The 20,793-nt window shown below is 34.3% G+C and overlaps 1 protein-coding gene across 2 annotated transcripts; it reads right to left on the bottom strand.

Moving 5' to 3' along the window:
• Positions 1-91: 91 nt before the first annotated feature.
• On the bottom strand, positions 92-20,793 carry LOC149899359 (serine/threonine-protein phosphatase PP1-gamma catalytic subunit B). 2 transcript variants are annotated; one of them, XM_090114493.1, is made up of 8 exons: positions 20,558-20,793; positions 20,284-20,415; positions 16,957-17,173; positions 13,172-13,260; positions 5,972-6,168; positions 4,532-4,679; positions 4,237-4,375; positions 92-2,567 (listed from the first exon to the last, which is right to left on the bottom strand). In XM_090114493.1, the coding sequence occupies exons 1-8, from the start codon at positions 20,616-20,618 to the stop codon at positions 2,564-2,566; spliced, it is 987 nt and encodes a 328-aa protein (XP_089970619.1). In that variant the 5' UTR covers positions 20,619-20,793; the 3' UTR covers positions 92-2,563. The 2 variants fall into 2 exon arrangements, with proteins under 2 accessions (XP_089970619.1, XP_089970620.1); XM_090114494.1 differs by lacking the exon at positions 92-2,567 and having other exon boundaries at positions 4,233-4,375.

The raw sequence follows: 20,793 nt of genomic DNA, 5'->3' as shown, positions 1-20,793 counted from the left end.
AATTTCAAACTGCACTGCTTTAATATTTGTTATTCAAAAATTTGTCATACTTATCTAGATCTTAAGGTGAGAGAAAAATAAAACAAATAAATAAATTTGTATCCAGAAATTATTTTATTTACGAAATTAATATACAATATTCTTGTTCATACAATAATCGATTAAAGTTGTCGGCCGCGGCCACTGTACGCCTCAGTCTGATAAAAAATAAATTAAAACCAACGCATCTAATCTCAAATTCAAAACACGGTGGAAATAACGTTTACAATTTAAATATGAAATACACGATTGACGATACAATATATAATGTGATGAAATTTAATTTACGATTTAGAGACGGCACAGACGACGAATAATTTACTGCCAAAAGTAATCGATCCGTCACAATTTTATGAATATAAAATTGAGTCATTTTTATCGAGTTTTATTTTATTTTTATATTTTTTCAAACAATAGCGTATTTGTATTGCAGATTAAACCCGATTTACCCAGTTTAAACTAGTTATAACAATACAACATGTCACAACTAGTTTTACCTAAGCAAAACGTGTTTTAACAGATACATACATAACTGTAGAAAAAAAAACTCGCCGTCTGAACCGAGCCTAAGCAATTCCGTACGCTACACGATAACTACATTGCGTCCATATACCGGACGGTGTTTATTCCACCGCTCACATTTTCACTTACTACATACTCTGTGCGACTAAGGCTGGGTACACACTGGACCGTTGTATTGCACTGTGCTGCCATAAGTATATATTACTCAAAAGAAAGAGCACTTATGAAATAAAAATTTCACAAAAAATGCAATAAGTATAATAATTGTTCAGTTTTATACTAATTAATGATTATAACGTATACATTAATCAATGTTACAACCCCCAAATCTTATACTTGAAAAGCAAAAAACACGTAAACCTTTCTTTTGAGTAGTATGTACTAACATAACACGTAGAAACAACACGTCCTCTGACGCATCACAACACAACACAACACGACACTAGCATGCAACCAGGCCTCTCAGAAAAATGTCTGTTTCTTTTCAATCGCACTCGCTCACAAAACAAACGGTAAACATGTACAGATAGACATACATACGAACATACAGACATACACACCACTCGCCCCGGCGAGGACCGTACTTTCCCCGGAAAAGAAAATAAAAAAATAAAATCCATTATACACGCAACACTGGCAGCTTGAGACTATGCTTTTTATTTTTTATTTCATTTTTAATTTCTACCCGCATCTCATCGAACCATAGAGCACTTGCCATAGACACTGGTCTATAGACGCATTGTCTATGGTACCATCGCCACAATAATACTGTGTTTACGCGGAATGTATGGCAAGTTTGTTTGTACAGATTTTTTAAATTGACTTCGACGTACATGAACGTACCGTAGACAATAAGTCTATAGACGCGTTTACGGCAAAATGAGTATTTTACCAGTCAATCGCCTTAAAATAATCGTAACACATAATTAATAAAATCCACTGTGCGCTTATAAAAAGTTAGTTCATAGTTAATACTGCTAATTCCGATGAATCGATACAAAAATCGACTTCGTCCTTTGCCCGCTTGTTTATTTCGAAAAAAAAAAACAAATTCAAATTTAGAACAATCGAATTGATAAAATGCTCATTTCACCGCAGACGCTGTAGACGGAAGGGTCTCACTGAACAATCGTCCGGCAATTGTTATCTAACTACCCTCAAGTTTAACCATAAAATAATATTTATTTTTATATGACATTCTTATGCGTAAGGCGTAATGCTTTAAAAACGTCATTTCTCACGAAAAGCTTTGTCAAAAAAATTACCGTTTTCACGGGATTTTGCCTCAAAACTGGCAATTATTAAAAAAATGCCATTTAAATAATAAACATTATTTTACTATTAAACTCGGGGCACTAAACGTATGAGAGAGCGCGTACATTGACTCCATGATTACAAATTATATAAAAATTCAAGTCCGTACAAATATCGTTGTATTTATTGATAGCTTACAAACATAAACTGCAAAGCCTACACTAGAAGCGAGTTTCTAAAAACCGACATAACGCGAATTGTTTTAAAATTATTTGCATTTTATAAATGTACTATTGTTAATCAAAATTAATGAAATATTTTGACTATCAATAGTATAAATTATTAATTATTTGACGCACTGAACCCTAAAATCAGTCATACCATAAACAACTACACTCACAATAGCCTATTAGGTCGTCCAAAATGTCCACGCGATATAACATTAAATGAAAATACCACCTTATTTCCGTGGTAGTAATATTCAAAATCTATTGTATACAAGAAACATTGAAAATAACACCTTATTTCATAGTGTTAATGTTCAAAATCGAGTATACAGAAAACTCTGCCTGATATAGGGAGAGGCAGAGTTTTGCTCACAATTTTCGAGCATTATTGTGAGTCTAGTTGTTTATTGTAAAATTCAGTATTTTAGGGTTAATTTGTGAGCTATCATTAAATATATGTCGCAGGTAAGCTAATGTAGCGGGAATCCATGCGGGTTGTAGTCGACCTTCGCGTTCAGGGGCTAGCTGGGGACGGATAAACAAACATGTGATATGAATACACGTATATAGAGATTAGAATGAGGAAAGCTGTAAGAAATTGTATGTAAGTGGTAATATTGATATGGGATTTCATTCTTTCGTATTTTATTATAATAAATAAATATTTTTTGTTTTTTTTTAACCATGCAAGTTTATTAATTTATCACACTATATAATAACAATTACAAAGTTTGTATAACGAACTGTATTTTCAAAAATATGAAAAATAACCTTGATAAAACTTTGAAAAAATCCCGTCTCAATATTGAAGTTATAGAAAAATCTAAGTACATAATAACAATACATGTACATGCATCGATCATGTAAACATACGGACAAGTCAACAATTTTATATATGTACACATAATTAACAAAAAGGTTAATTGTATTGCTACTTGCATATTCTCAACATTTTGACATATTCCAGCTGAAAAAGGACAAACTGTTTATTTTTTAATTTTTGGAAATATAGTCTTGTCCAATTAATTAGCATTTATTAAAACCAAAAACATAAAAAATGATATATAGAAAGAAGTGTCGTATCTTAACAATACATATTAACTGATCTTTTGAAACAGTGTTGGTAACGAAATTCATCAGAGACTGCTAGACCGATTTTTATAACGTTTTGTGTAATATATAAATAATTTAAAAATTATATTAAATTGTGGATAGTTGTGAAATCAAACTGCTGAGTGAGATTAGTCAAACGCACACACGTCTCTGCACAATTTATAAAAATTATTTAATTAATTACCATAATAAATATGCTCAAAAGTATAAGGAGCGTAGGAAGTTACCCACAAACAAACTAAATGATATTATTGTTTCTATCGTATAAAATAAGAAAAATACAAACATATTGAGTGGTCCTATAGAGTGATTGCACGTTTTGTAAATATATAAATGTTTTATTGTGTAATGCGTACATATTGTGTATCTGTGCGTGCGCACGTGTGTGTGTGATAATAAATATGAAAAAATCGCCCTTATTTATATCCGCGTATGTCAATACGTGCTTGTTTTATTGTCTGTGCAAGGACGTGTTACGAGCAATTTTATGCGTGTATATTTATTTGCTGTAGTGCCGCGTGGTATGTTGGTGTGTGCGTGTCTGTAATCAATAGCCTTGTGTTGTTTAAATGTGATGTGATGTGCATGTGTTGTATATATGTGATGTGATGTGCATGTGTTGTATATATGTGATGTGATGTGCATGTGTTGCGTATTAGGGCGGTTGAGTGAGTGCGCGTATTCTCACTCACCGCGTGCAGTATGTGTGTGCGTGTTTAAACGTGTGTACTCCTCCTTATTCTTGGGGTGAGATCTGACGGCGTGTTGGAGCTGGTGTCTGTGTGTTTGTACTTGTACACATCTCTTGATATTGCTGTTTCCATGCGTGGTATATGTGTGTGCGTGTTTTAACTTATCGCATGTGTGCGTACTCACTAGCCGTGTGTGTGTATATACTCACTTCTTCTTGCTCTTGGGCTGTGCGCGGGGCGGTGTGTTGGGGCGGCCCATGTTGAGGTGTGTGTATGTATGTATGTGTGTATATACTCACTTCTTCTTGCTCTTGGGCTGTGCGCGGGGCGGTGTGTTGGGGCGGCCCATGTTGAGGTGTGTGTATGTATGTATGTGTGTATATACTCACTTCTTCTTGCTCTTGGGCTGTGCGCGGGGCGGTGTGTTGGGGCGGCCCATGTTGAGGCCGGAGTACAGCTTGCGCTTGTCGGCCGGCTTCAGGATTTGGAACGAGCACATCAGCGTCTCGTCCACGGACATCAGCGCGCCTGGAAGTGACAAATGGATGTGTTATGATAAGTTTATTACGAAAGAAAAAAATTGGTTGTCTGTAAAGTCGGTATACACAATAGAAAATCTATTGTGTCTGGGACCGATCGGGCCGCTTGGGGCTCAATGGGTTAAAAACAATTCCCCCCACTCACCGGCATTATCGAACTCGCCGCAATAGTTGGGCGCGCTGAACAACGTGACCAACTGCCGCTTGGCGAAGAACTCGTAGCCGTCTTCAACCACCTGGTGCGCGCGGCAGATCAGGTCGAACTCGTGCTTCGACAGGAACTTGCCCACTATCTGTGGACACATTATAGATAGTTGTTTGACGACGCGGTTGGCGCAGTGGTAAAGTAACTGCCTACTGAGCCGACGGTCCCGGTTCGATCCGCGGTCAGGGCAAATATTTGTGTGATGAACTCAATTATTTGTTCTTGGGTCTGGGTGTTATCTATATATGTATTTATAAAAATATTATATTTATCGTCGCCTAGTACCCACAACACAAGCCTTAATTAACCTTACTGTGGGTCTAGGTCGATTTGTGTAATAATGTCCTATAATATTTATTTATTTATTTATATGGTGTAGGGGGAGGTTTGGGATAATTTCAGAGATTCAAGATTGAAATTTGAGATATTTATTTCTTCACTGTGGACTTTGGGATGAGATGAGATAGGGATTTATGACGGAGCTCCGCCCGGTGCGGAATCCAACCGCGAACTATGTTTATCAAAATTTATCAGAAACTTTTTGTCCTAATATTTAATTATGTGCATTTGTAAACTGACATACACCAGAGTCAAAAAAATTAATCGGTAGAAATAATATTATGTCGGTAGACAAGTTTTTAGGGCTATAATTTAGTGTATAAAAAAATATCTTCCCACTTTCACTACAACCTTGGAACACCAAACCAATGTCACTCATAATCCCCTTATCATAGATAACATAATCCCACGGAAGCGGCGTGTTGACAGACGCTCGTGTTATTGTGTGTATTCATATTTGCTTTGTAAATAATGATGTACTTTTAGTAATGGGCTGTTTTGTTGTGTGTATTGATTTCTTTCAGGGCTAAAAGGTTTTGACAAGGGTCTGTTTGATATTTGAAAAGGGTATTGTTGTAATATAAAATTGTTATTGTGACTATAGCAATGATACATATAAGTATATAATGGTTCAATATTTGTGGGTTTACCGTATCTTATTGCTTGATAAAGGTGAAGCGTCTTAACATGCTTCGTCTATACTTGCAGTATACTGCAGTTTATCATTCAAAATATCGTCAAAAGCTATGTTTAGTATGTGCAATGTGCATTCGTAGTGCTGCGTTTGTGTACATTGTAGCGCGCGCATAGGTGTATGCGTGTCTACGCGCAAACGTCTGTGCTTTTGTGTGAATATTGGTCTGCACGTATATGTATTTTACCCACGTATATTCATTTTTACGTGTGTGTGGGTTTGCGTGTGTGTGTGCCTCCGCACGTTTGTTATGTGCGTGTGTGTATTAGCACGTTCACGTGTATTTGTACATATAACCTATGTGTGTGTGCATGTGTATGTTTGTGTGTGTGTGTGTATCTACCCACCTCAGTGCCGAACGTGAAGCTGACCCCACGATCGTTCTCCCCCCACCCGGTGACGTCCTTGTCCGGGTCGGACCACAGCAGGTCGCACAGCAGCCCCTGGTCGGGCACGTCCGTGGGCCGCATGATGCGACGGATCTGCTCCATCGCTTGGAGGTCGGGGGACAGGCCTCCGTGGCAACAGAATATTTTCTCGTCCACTGCGAGAATTGAGAGGGGAACGTTATTTATTTATTTTAGTCACAAAGAGGTAAATGCGATACAAACTTCCAATACTAAATGCATACGTCATAATGCATTAGGGGAGTCATCATTACATCGCATAAAACAGGCTCGCTTTCTGGCTTCCGCTGTTTGTCTGTCTCTATGTAGGTATACTTAAATCTTTAAAACTACGCAACAGATTTTGATGCGGTTTTTTATATAGAGTGGGCAAGGAAGGTTTGAATGTATAATTTGTTAAGGTTTAGGGCGGAGAGCAAGTAACAACAAAAATAGACAATGATAGCGCAATTTGAATTTGCAATAACTAAATTTTGTTTTGATGAAAATTTATTGTGCTCTCTCTAAATTTTGAATAAGACGTGTTTAAGTCTGGTAAATATAAAAATGAACGCTTAATAAATAGTAGTAAAATCTAGAATGCATATATGTACTATAAAGCTTATCGTAGAGGTTATAAGATAATAACAGAGATTTACTTTAGCCGGTCATTTAACAGCAGCGAGGTCATTGCACTAAATATTAACATAATAAATAAGATACTGTTTTTACTACGCATTTGAATCGGCGAGACATAATTCTATACATTTCAAAGTAATCATTTTTCTGATTTAAAAGTTTTTACCATTTTTATTATTCCGTATTCTAAATGAAATAAAGAAATATTTTTCTTTATCTTGGAACATCACAAAAGAAACAAAGAAAAGGTCAGTCACAATGGAATGCCATTTACCCGATAGATTAGATTTGCAAAAATACATAGATAATAAAAGACAATGTATCAAATAAATGTCTACCATTATTCTTAGATAAATAGGTACATTTACACATTTATCTGAATTTTATCGTATCAGGGCTATGCGTGTTTCACAGAAAGGCGTCAGGGGGTAAGCTAGTACATAATATTTGCACACCACAATGCATCACAAGTCACAACACTATAGATAGCGCCGCGACGGCGCCTGCCCGCACGATAAACGCGGGTCACTTTGCAGACGAACATTCGAGAAATATTTGCGAACACTGGACTGAGTTGAGTTTTTAAATCAATTATTGTCTTTTTAGTTTATCGATATAGGTTGCATTACATTTTATGTGTATCATCCATACTATCTACTAATTCTAGTATTACAAAAAAAAATTGATATGTATTTTTTTATTTTTTGTAACATACAATAACAACTTATACCTTATAATTGAAATTAATAACAGCTCATAGCTTATACAGCCTAAACTTAGCTCTATACATATAGGCAAAAAAAGGCTTTAAAATAGCGCTTACTAACGACAATTCCATATTTTATAGCGCACTAAAATTTCACTGTAATTCTGCAATAAATTCTATTGACCATTACGTGTTTTATCTCATTACACGCCGTAAAGCGAGACCGTCCTAGATTTTAATGTAAACACAGTGCACGCGTGTTTATTTAATTCAATATTACATCAAGGTTATGCCACAGTAAAGGGAACAACAACAGTATGGAAACTTACTACAAAATGTTCGAAACTTCTCACACAAACATTCATGCGCATCGACCAGACTCATAGGCAGTCGTTGCAGTGAAGTCACTACTTCTGCGGCTAATGTCCTCTTAAAAGGGTCTAAAAGGGTCCACGAAACTTTCTCCGTCCAGCAGCCGCAGCGTATCGCATAAAGGTTTTAAAAAGAATTATTGCTTCGATGATGCGTAGGTAATTCTATCGAAAAGGTTTAAGTAGTTACCTTACTGGTCGTATTCGATTAACTATAGTTATGCGTCAAACACAAAACGCCATGTGGTAAGTGACCTTTGTTTTACCGAGTACTGAAGGTCAAGAGTGCTTTCAGCCCTAAGGGCCGATTACAGCACATAGTGCCCTTGATGGGGTATTTGACACTTCTTGACATTATTTGACGGATAAGCTAAACAGAACACATCAAGGAGCCGTGGAACCGGCCAACTGAATATTATTTTACTACTACATCAAATAAGTTCCTGAACTTATGACAACAGAGTGAACAAAAAAAATTGATCAAATCGCTTGCCAAATGGAAGAACTTTTACTGAAAATATACAACAACATACGTCCACAAACTCCATTGTATTCCGTCGCAGGCATTGTTAGATTCCGCCAATAAACTTACAACAACATAATATTTGGGATCTTTGACCAAACGTTTTAAAATACGCAGTTAGTCTTCTCGTACATATTTTAATATGCTATCTTTGCATATGGCAATGTTAAAACTCAAAATTCTTGAATTTCTAATCTATTATATACAAATAAATAAAATTTTGAATTCTTGCCTCTATGTCCCGTTATTTCAGGTGTCCTACGAAACGGCTAACCATATTAAACCGTGTGTTACAAGGATAAGACAACTCAAACTGTTATTCGATAAGAAATTGGAAAGAACAAGATCAAATTCAAAACTGAAACATTTATTTATTCAATCACTATTGATCATCAAGGCAACTACTTTACAACAAAGATCCGACTATAGGCACGTTTATATATCTCTCCCCTTCTAACTAAGCACATAGTCTGAGCTAGATGACCTATTTCAGGGCGTCCAGTCGATTCCACAGCCTTTGTTCACTTTCGCTCGTTAAACAATTTTCACTCTAGTGTTAACGATACACTATGACTAGATACAGAGGGATGTTTGCAGAAGAAATTTTATTGATAGCGTTTTTGTCACTTCTTATTTTTGTTTTTTGTTTATTAAGCGTATTACTAAACACGTTTCAGAAAAGATATAGACAAAATTATTGCTTTAACCACAAGCGTAACCTAATTTGTCCCTTCCTTTGTACAATAAAGAACAAACAAATAATTCCAATCCAGTCGACGACACATCAAACCAATGCGTTTTTCTTTACAGTCGCAACAGTATAAAACATAAGCATTCTACAAATCTGGTTCAAAACGAACGCGTGTGAACTGTGAACTGCGATGAAATGCATTCATTTGTTAACCGTGCGAACGTATTGTATTCGGATTGGCGTACCGCATTTTGCGTGCGGCACAATGATCGCTTCCTATTTGTGCAATTGTGATTGTATCTAGCCTGGTGTTGTGTAAAATTGATTTGAATTTATAAAGAAAGGCTTTGTCGTAGGTTTCATTCACTGGGTGACCTACGTAAGTTCGCCTGCTGACTAATAATAAAGATGTAAAATACTACATTCCCAGTGGGGAGATGCCCGTAATAACTATTAGGCAAGCAAACTATAATTTATAAAAAAGATTTTTATCCGTGCTGAAACACAAATTGGGATAGGTCACGATTAATCTTTTCATCAGCACTAGATTTTCGGCAACAATCAGTAAAATGGCACCTAACGACATCAATTTACTCTCAAACATAAAACGACTCACGAAAATTCGTTGAAAAAATCTGTTGAATAATAATTGTAATTACCAAACACCTATGAATCATCATGAAAACGTCGACTCAGCCTAGCAAGCTGGCGACTTGCCATATCCACACTACCAAGTCTTGATAACTTAAGAGTCGAGATCACTTACAAGTCTAGATCTCTTAGAAGTGTAGATCACTTGATAGCAAGTGTAGATCGCTCCGATAGTCAACACTGTAGCCACTTGATATTGATTGTGAAGTCCCATGTCCCCTAGTGGGGTATGGGGAAAGCATTATTCATACATCTGTTTCACTGATCAATTTTCTTTAGGGACAAGTAGGCCTTCTGCATCCTGCCAGACAGAGACATTTTTAGTCTCCACCGGGAATCGAACCCAGGACTCTCGGTTTTACGCTCATGTGTTAACCACTGTACTAAAGCGGCGGCTTGATATTGAACGCTAGATATTTCTGTAGACAAGTCTGGGCTGGGTTCGTCTGCGGTTGGGTTACCTTATGTGGTGTGAAAGTCGGGTTAACAACTCGTCTTATTGCACGCCTCATAAGCGAAGCGTTGAGGTGGGTACTACTGTCACTTCGCGCAAAACATCTGATTTTTCAAACTTAAAATGTCTTTATGTATCATACATTGCACTTGTAAGATAATACATACACACACATATTAAGAAAAAACACTATTTTTAACGTTCATGATATTTTTGATGTCATTTTTGTTATTTAAACTAGTTAAAAAACAGTTTAAAAAAGTTCTGTCTTGGACGTCCGTGTGTCTGTATGTGCGGATCCTTTTTCTTGTTAACACGATAGCGACCGAAATACTTTACTAATCGAGTCTTTTTTTTTCTCTTACGCTTGAGTATGCTCAGGAATAGAACCCTTTCATTTTTCAGGGTCTGATTCGATGTGGTTTAATTGTTATTAAATAAACAAAAATAATAATTAATAAATATTTATTAAAAAAAAATTATGAGGCGTGCACTTTTGGATTTTCCAAATTATTTTAAGATTTAAGCTGCAATATGAATAAATGTTTGATTAAAGATATACAGAGAGAATATTATGACATATTGAAAAGTTGTGTAGTATTTATTTATTTGTGATAATACTTAAAAACGTCTTCTGACTACAAATCACAACTACAACATACTATTTCCTTAACTAACTTCCTACTTATCAACACGACTGCAGGCGACAAGATACAATACACAATAGAATAGAATCTTCGTGAAAAATACCCAAAAAAAAAAACGCGTTTTCAGTTCTTTCTATTACATACTAACTAACTATGGCCTCAACTAATTTCTTTAGCTATCAACATACTGTCGTAGACAATATACACCATACTATAGAACAAACTCTTCGTGAAAAAACCTAACAATGGTCAATTTTTTCAAATCAAATCAATTAAAATCTACATCGAGATGTATAATTCACACAGACGCAAGGAAGGAAGCACATATACTTCCTCAATAGCGTGTCTGTGACACTTAAGAATTAATCGTTAAAGTAATACATTACTTCGCCAATTTCCGAGGTTAGTTTATAGTTAATCTAGTGTCGCCTTGGTTGGGCGGATACGTGGGTCGAATGTATAGTTTTTTATTATTCTACGCATTAACAAATACATGAAATAATGTCCTGTCATGTAGAAGTATATGTAAAATTATATAATGATACTAGCGGTCCGCCCCGGCTTCGCCCGTGGTACATATTTTCGTTTTCTCTACATAAAAACCATCCTCGTACTTCAAGGAATATAATAAAAAAAGAATTATCGAAATCGGTTCAGCCGTTCTCGAGTTATGCGCTTACCAACACATTTTGCGATTCATTTTTATATATAAAGAAGAAGAAGATATGTATAAGGTCAGCTTTTCAAAAAATCTCTTGATCACTTTATCATACAAAAAAAGAACTAAGGAAAATTAAGGAAACCGCTTGTAACAATAAAATAAATGATCAGTTTAAGGGCATGAAATTAAATTCAACCCTTTATTGATTCAACTGTACATATTTAGAATCGGATCAAGCTCAAACATTTTTTTCCTATCCAACGTTACTTCATTTAAAAGCACTTATTTACCAGTTAAGGAAGCAGTTTCTACTTTCTATAGAGATGAGCTAGCAAGAAACTCTCAAGTCAATATCTCAACACACATTCATTTATAAATCTAGCCTATATAACAAACTACCCGCAAAATTTTAAATTGCACCAATTAAACGAGGGTACCTTGAAACGTCAAATTTCTAACATCTAGCAATGAAACACCATACAAGTAAGGTTTTGACTCACAAAAGGTTTTCCCAACATTTTCCATTAGTGTTACACGCGATCAATATATCATGGTTAGTTATCTAAAGTAGGTATTGATAAATAGATATGTATTTTATGGTTTTTATCCAATGCGGTAGAAAAAGGGTTATTTTTATATAAAAAATAAAAATGTACATTATACATACCATGTATGTTTTTGGCATGATTTATAGTTTAAACTCTAGATGTTGTGGATTTTAAGCTTGTTAGATTACGATTTACGATTGATTTTTCCTATTTGTTTACTTCAACATACGAATACAAATATAAACAACTGTATAAACAGACATTAATGTAAATAAATTACATATACGATAACTTTACTATCACTACATAATATAATATACCTAAAACATATCTTTTGAAATAACGCTACCCAAAACCATCGGTATATCGCTATTATGAAAAATTTTGGAAAACGCAAACTCGATTAGACGCCGCGAAAACTCAACCAACATTTAACCTAATTGCTTGCTAATCCAATTTTCATAGATCCTATAATTTTATTTGTAAACCTCCCCACATGGTATAGTGTATAATCGAATGAACACACTTCACGCCTAAGCGAGCGATTAGAGGCTATGGGGATAAAATGCCTCAGAGATATTGTATTTTATCTTATTTGTTTTATTGATTTTTTAAATGCTAATGTTTTATTGTATTTAATTTACCAAGTTGATGATGATGTAGATGTTGTAAAACATAATTATGTGGTTAATTAATCAGGTAAAAGCCATAAGAGATATAATTAGAATAAATAGGAAATAGACTAAATAGGAATAAATAGGAATAGACTTTCACATTTATAATTATTTGTATTCAGTATTGACATATTAATTCCTATAACTAAAGCTATGTAGGTATGATAGACAAATATCCTTTTAAGATAAATTACGCAAAACACGCAAATCGCATTTAGCCAAGTGACTAGTAATATTATGCTATAAAAAATAGTATCAACATTATAATAACCTAGTATATAATATTATGTAGGTCTAGATTTTTAACAATTTTAACGTGACCCAATATATTTTCTTGCTAAAATCAGCATAATGTAATTTGTTTATTATAACAATTGAATACTATATCTAAATATTATATCATACTAGCTTTCCGCCCGCGGCTTCGCCCGCTTAGACCTAAACATAATAAATTATATACTACAACCTTCTCCTTGAATCTCTCTATCTATTAAAAAATCCACATCAAAATCCCTTGCGTAGTTTTAAAGAGGGACAGAGAAAGCGACTTTGTTTTGTACTATGTAGTGATGCTATTTTTGTATGTATGTACTCACCGATCGCCGCAACGGGTAGGCAGTTAAAGCAGTCTGTGAATGTCTTCCATAACTTAATGTTATACCTCCTCTTGCACTCATCGTAGAACCTTACAACAAAAAACATATATTTATTATAATTATTTCTCTTTTCTTTGACACATTTATTTTAAAGACTTCAGAATCTCATTTCATTGTTATGTTTTAATTTATCCTCAAAAGTCAAAAACTACTGAAATCATTAAGATAATTTTAATATTTGTGATGTTTTTATCCTTATTCAAGACTCGAATTCGGGTCTTGTAGTTATTCCAATAAGTTTTGTTTAAGAAATAAACCCTTATGCATAAATGGACAGAGTTATTACTCTGTCAATCAAATCCAGCTATCCTAATTTGGATAAAATTTTATACATCAGGTAGATCAGCTTTATAAATTACACAATGTATTTTAATTTTAACGAACTCTAATACGTAATTCACACGGAAATTGTTCGATAGATAAACGTTTGCTCATGTTATCAATATTGGCTTATCTTTGGATAAGATATTCGCACGATCATTCAGGCAAAATATAAACATTTTTTTTCCATATGGGTTGGTAGAAATTTTTGTACCATATATAATGTATATGTACATTAATTATCACAAAGATTACAAACTTCGTCTGCTCTAAAAACGAATTAATTTCTCGAAAATAATTCTAGAGGAATAATAATTTTCCCGCTTTTGTGACATTTTTCATTGTTGTTCGTAGCGTGATATTAGGAAGGACGATAAATAAACTATATAACATAAAAATAATATATTTCAATTCATCAAACCAATGGTTAGATTAGCGCAGAGGCCTCTTATTTCCAGACAGTTTACGCCCTGACTTGAACTGACTGGGAAATTCATATTATGTTCGTAACAACCAGCCGTGGCTATTGCGATCATAATTTGAATTCAATAAAGTCATAATACGGCCCCAGCTAAACAAACAAACTTACATATCTTTATAATATAAGATTTACATGTAAAAAACAGTTACTCATACGCCCACGCGAAGTCACGGGCAAATCATTATCATAGTACAATATAATCTCAAACGAATAGTTCACGATCAATGTCAAGATAACGGTTCGTTGAGCGAAAAAATATAGCGAAGGAATTTATTTTATCAAGGTGTAAACATGACATCACGCTATACTAATTGTAAACACATACTTTAACTTAAAAGTTAAAAATGTTATATTGTCGTAATTACTGTAAATATATAAAGAATAGAAAAAATTCGATCACGAGGCGGGACTCGAACCCGCATCCTTCGCGCCATTCCGGGGCGGATGCCTGACCAACTCAGCCACTCGTGACCCGCCAGAGCAATCGAATTTATTCTATTCTTTCAGTTTTATGTGTCTGGAGGGACACATTCTATATAAATTTACATTTAAATAAAGCATTTGAATGCCATAAAACCAAAAATATAATTTCAATGTTATATTGTCGTTAATCCTAATCACGTGTTTATAATATTAATATAAATAATTACGTATGCATAGAAAATTGCCTTATCGTTCACACCTATTTATTGCTGTTTAAAATGTGAAATTAGTGTCTATAGAGATTACGAATATTGACCGTTTAACTGATATTTATGAAATTTAACTTGAAAATTGTATATTTTGTGTATAATCTGTAAAGTTTACCAGGCTCAACGATCGAGCTAATTTTGATGAAATTTGGCCTGGAAAAAGTTGATAGTTACTACTTGAGGTGCTTTTAACATATTTGCACTCTTCAAGTTTCAAAACAATGGAAAACTTTTTCCCTCGTACATTCTCAAGTATCTCAAAATATACATTATATAATATACAAAAACATCAATATCGCTACAATCGTTTCATCAGATAAACTGCACAGTGTTGATATTTGTATTGCGTATGGCTGCTACGCGATGACGTCAATTGCTCGCGAGCGGACACGCGGGCGGAAGTTAGCGTAAGGATCCGTTCACATAGCTCGGAGAGGAGAGCAGATTCTTATCACGATGAAAACACAATTTTTAGTATTTGTAGTAAGGTATATTGCATATTTTTGTCATTGAGAATGTTTGAACGCGCTTGGTGTGAAATATTAAGAGCTATTACGCACTGTCGACCAGTCGCCGGCAACTCAGTCGCCGGCGACTGTGACTTACTATAGTTTAAATAGGGGCTTGCGCACTTGGTCGTCAGTCGTCTCGGCGACTCGGCGACTCGCCGCGTTGTGGCGACGCACAGGCGACTGGCGGTCGCCGGCGACCAATAGAAGCACGGCATCAAATGGGAGCGTTCGCACTGCAAGCAACTGTCGTAGCGACTCTTGTAGGGACCGGGTTCAGCACGAATGTACTTAGAATACTGTCGCTCGGCTTGGTTTCCTGCGACTAGTTTCTCTGTTTTGGTCGCCGAGAGACTGAGTCGCCGGCGACTGGTCGACAGTGCGTAATAGCTCTAAGAGAAGGCTCCGATCGCGTTCGATCCGCTTTCAGACCGCTTCCAGGCGGTTTGTGTGAAAAGAAAAATGCGCGCCGGCCGATACTCTCCGAGCCGCGGCCGGTCTGTGTGAACGTACCCTAATATCGATAAATCGGATTTTGTTTACAAACATTAAAGGGTCCGAAAATAAATTGCTGCTTGAAGCCAGCACCAATAAATATCATATTCTAATATTTAAATTATGAGTCATTGCTCTGAATTCTGATTGTTCGAAGGCCGATGGTTCAAATGAATTAATTGTATCATTAGTGAACTAAAATCAAATGTTTAGATTTATCCTGCCAATATCTTGATAGCTTGTTATTGATAGTATCTGAGAATACATTTTTGTTATATCTACTGAAATAAGAGCAATGATCATCAAAGTATTATGTTGTTTTTTTGTTAGTGGGATTCTTATAAAATAAAACTGATTATTGTACACTGTATTTAACTTAAACACGACTTTTCTTTTTGTATTTATTAATTTAGCTGTAGACATTTCGATATAAATTACCCAAAATACCGAACAACTACAGCAATTCCATAAAAATATACGAACTACAATGTTTCATAATAATCATAATGGAGTTTAACATGAAAATGTAATGAAAATATAGTAGTTTTCCTCGGAAATGGGCCTATAAAATGTTATTATACCCTTCCTGTAGTTACACCGAGGCTAGTGCTAGGGTACATTGACATTCGACCTAACGCAAAACCTACATTTGTAGAGAACATAATAGTAATGATTGTGCAAAAATTTTGTACTTTCTTTTTTTCGGAGATTTTTATATTATGAGTCAACTTTTGTATAAATTAATTATATGTTTATCACTATTATAAGCAAAGAAATGATTCTTACTAGGAATGATGAGCCTTACGAAAATGGCACAATTTATAACCAATGCAAAATATTATGCTTTGGTCAGAAAAAAAAAAACAATTTGTATGAACTGTAAACATGTGTAATGCAAATAAAAATCAGCAAATTCCTTTGTACATACATCACTTTTAAACAAGAATTGTAAAAACTCTATTTAATGTTCAACATATTTATAAAAACTAGACACACAATGATCAAAAGCCAATTTCATTTATTCAATTAGACTTCTTCTAGAAGCACTTTTGAATCGTCATTACACATTTTTAACATTTACCACCAATTTGGAAATCAGTATCTACCGAGAAGAACCGGCAAGAAACTCCATAGTTGATTTATTACGATCATGTCAATGTTACAATTTCATTTTACATAAGCAATATGTAACAACATATAACATAAATAATATGCCAAAGAACTCACCCATAAATCCTATTAATGCTCGCACACTCATGATTCCCTCTCAACAAGAAGAAATTCTCAGGATATTTAATCTTATAAGCAAGTAACAGGCAAATTGTCTCGAGCGATTGCTTGCCGCGGTCAACATAGTCACCGAGGAAGAGATAATTGGACTCCGGTGGGAAGCCACCGTATTCAAACAGCCGCAGCAGGTCGTAATACTGACCGTGGATGTCACCTGTAAGGGAGGGATGGATTATTTATTTATTTATTTAACACTTTATTGTGCAATAAACCAGGTACATAAAATAACAGTTTACAATAAACAAAAGCACAAAGGGCGGCCTTATCACTATGCAGTGATTTCTGCCACGCAACCACGACTTATACAACAATTTATATGTGTCACAATATTTATAGAATAGAAACACATTTATTTCCAAAAAATGATACAGTACATTAAATTACAGGCAATACTTATAACTTAAAAAACAAGGTATAACAATATGTGAAGACGTCATTGAGATATACATATGGAGACGACACCGCCTACATCACTTATGTTCCGCTCAACATAAGCCATATGGCTTAACTGCACGCTCATTTTTTATTTATTTTAAAGTGAAACGCATCAAATATGCCTTAGTGTGTGTTACGATATTGCACAAATAATACGGAAAAGTGACTAACATAACTTTTCATCGGTAAGTACCTAACTAGATAATAATTTATAAAACTTAGAGCAAAAAAATGATGCACAGATTTTGTTTGTAGTGTCTCCTCCATTCGTAGTAATATTATCTCAATGGAAGACGTTTTAATATTATATCTGTATCACCTCAGGGAAAGGGATTACTGACTTACATATAATATATGTAAGTCAGTAATCCCTTATTATGTGTAGTTAAAAAATGTTACACAAAAGAGCGGGAGTAATAATCTCATCATCAAAAACATAATTTAGTACTTGTAGATAGTAAGAAGGCGAGGGAGTGGATATCAACTACTTTTATGGCAGTGAAAAATCTCTGTCATAGGAATTTCCTTGCGTAGTTTTAAAGATTAAGCATACAAAGGGACATAGGGACAGAGAAAGCGACTTTGTTTAACAACAATATCACTATCACTATGTAGTGATAGTGATATTGTTCTAAAATTTTAAGTGTTTACAGTCATTCTGTTTAATCAAACCTACCACAACATCTGTAATCAATAACATGTGGCTCCAAATTATGTTTATTGCAAGTAAATACTGTATATATATCCTTATTTGTACTACATATCTTATCAAGCTCATATAATATACTATTTGAAAAATACTTTTATCAATACAAACAATTTTCCTTAACACTTATTTGTCTGTTGTTTTATCCTGAATGAGTAATATTAACTGTTGACAATTACTTCAAAAAAACATGTTATTTACTGTTACATTAACAATATTATTAAATTTGAACTTGTACTTACATATCTCTAAATTAAATAAAAAGTTGAACTGAATCAAAATAAATACAACTTTATCCTTGCCTTGTATTATCTTTGTTTGTTTAAAATATTTGTTAATGAATACAGAACAAGGATATGCTAATTTAACTGTAAACAAATTTTAATTTTAATTCAAGTTCCACATTTATGTTGAGAATAATTAAGGCCAATACATATTTGATATAATTTTTTACAATGTACAAGTACAACCAAATTGTCCTGGATTTAAACGCCAGAGAAAGCAAATAAAAAAAATATGTCCTTGGTGAATACCGTGGTTATAATATTTATCAAAAAAAACAATAAGCAAAGCAGGGCAAGTACCCAGCATTTATCAAAAAAGTAAGTTTCTGAATTGAGAATTGATTTTATTAAGGTTTGAAAAAGCTTAAGCCACACACATACCTATAGGTATGATAAGAAATATTGTAAACACCTTACTAACAATATACAAGCAAATAAATATACAGTAGGCGCGCGATAATCCGGCGCTCGCCAATCCGGCACGCTCAGTAGTCCGGCACTTCGGGACTCAGACAGCCCGCTCTATAATCCGGCATTTTACATAGCTGAACGCCGGACTACTGAACGAAAACGTCACAAATGATGAACCTAATATGTAATTTTAATACTTATTTAATTAATATTTTAATTAATTTATGTATTTTTTAATAATAAATTCAACTTAGGTACCATTTTAAATATGAAGTCTTATTTCCTATACTAATTCGATAATCCGGCATTTCCGACAATCCGGCATAGAGGCAAAATTGCCGGTGCCGGATTAGCAAGCGCCTACTGTATTTGATTTACATTTTTTATGTCAAATTCTCAATTCAGAATCCAGCTGTTCGTCTTATAGAATAAAAACATCTCATTTTCTTGTACAGGAAGTGAATAAAGAGCAGATGTAAAAAACATCTGCCCCAAACCTTACGAGGGGAAGCAAACCTTCATTATAAAGTACGAAACAAAAAGTCCCAAAAGACTTATGTTACTCTTAATAAACAGCATAATACTAATTATTCTAACATATTCAAGCTTGGTTCTAATAAAGAAGTGCTAAAATCACTAATCAAGATTTAACAAATGCTAAGTAGTTGTTTAAAAACAACAACTTATAAATAGGAATGAAAATTATATTTTCCATAAGTAGATATGACTTAGAAAGTGATTGGAAACAGACAAATTTGAAGAGTATAACAATAGATTCATAGGCTCAACCATCTTATAAATTAGATCTAATGCAACATTGTTATTGTAAAACCAAAATAATTCTACACCTGGGTATGCCAAGGATTCTTATCAACAAAAATAGAATTCATTGATACAGATAAGAGGGTACTTTAAAAAGTAAAAAGATGATGGTTATAGAGAAAATGAATGTGAAAAGTGAATTAAATAATATTGTTCTGTTTCGTATGGCCACACCCTTGAATTAACAGTTATTAATTAGGGATACTTAGCCCGTGATCATGTATGATGTAATCAGGCTCCTTTCTGGAGTGACATTGAGTTAAAAATATGATCGTAATTTACACGAAATTTGTAACTCGCTGATAAATATTATGAGCATAAACCTGTCACTTTTTGGTTTATCAAAGCAATTGATTAATTTAAGCCCCTGAGTGACTCATGTTTGGACGCTCGTATTTGTTTTTTAATTAACGTACCCTTTGTACTTTGTTTCTCTCGTTAATTAAAGTCAATATACAATGAACATCTAAAGGTTGGCAGAGCATTGTTATAAAATCAAGTTACATTACTCGTAAAGGAAAACGAAATTGATTTCGCAACAGTTTCGAAAGTTGAACCACGGATGTATACGGAACAAAGAAATTTGTCGCAAGTTTTTCTACTTACCGCATATTTTCAATGGTGCTTCTAGTTCAAGTAATATTGGTTGTGAGAGGAATATTTCCCGAGATTTCAAGCATAGCCCTTTTATCTCCACTTCCGTTAACTGTACATTCATGCCAGGCTTTTCGCCCCGGACTGAAAACAACACAAATAAACATAACACAAACACCCATAAAAATCACTTCACTCACTAAAAACAAACGAATTTTCGACCAAATAAACAAAATACATGATAAACGAGCGCGAAATTTTTTTAGTTTACATTACAATAATTTACCTTTTAGTAATTTTTTTATTACGTTATCAATGTTTAACTCATCTGTGTCTCTGTCTGCCATCGGATATAATGTTTGTGCACGGAATATGTCTAATTATATTTAATTAAAGAATTAGGATCGTTAGGATATTTTCCGATTTAAAAGGCACAACCTATTTCAATTCTCGGTTAAAATGAAATTCAATGGCGGAGACATCACTCACACACACAACAAATTACAGAAACACATCATCAGT

The sequence above is a fragment of the Colias eurytheme genome, chromosome 21 (assembly GCF_061535395.1).
Source record: "Colias eurytheme isolate Ceu_HAF_F1 chromosome 21, ilColEury1 Martin Lab GWU primary, whole genome shotgun sequence".
NCBI lineage: Eukaryota > Metazoa > Arthropoda > Insecta > Lepidoptera > Pieridae > Colias > Colias eurytheme.
The sequence above is the reverse complement of the archived record's forward strand: the minus strand, read 5'-3'. Positions and strand labels throughout refer to the sequence as shown.

Coding starts and splice junctions, on each gene's coding strand:
- LOC149899359 (XM_090114493.1), bottom strand. CDS start 20,618: ATGGCAGACAGAGACACAGATGAGTTAAACATTGATAACGTAATAAAA. Junction 20,416..20,557: donor AATAAAAAAATTACTAAAAG/GTAAATTATTGT, acceptor TGTTGTTTTCAG/TCCGGGGCGAAAAGCCTGGC. Junction 6,169..13,171: donor CCTACCCGTTGCGGCGATCG/GTGAGTACATAC, acceptor CAATTCTCGCAG/TGGACGAGAAAATATTCTGT.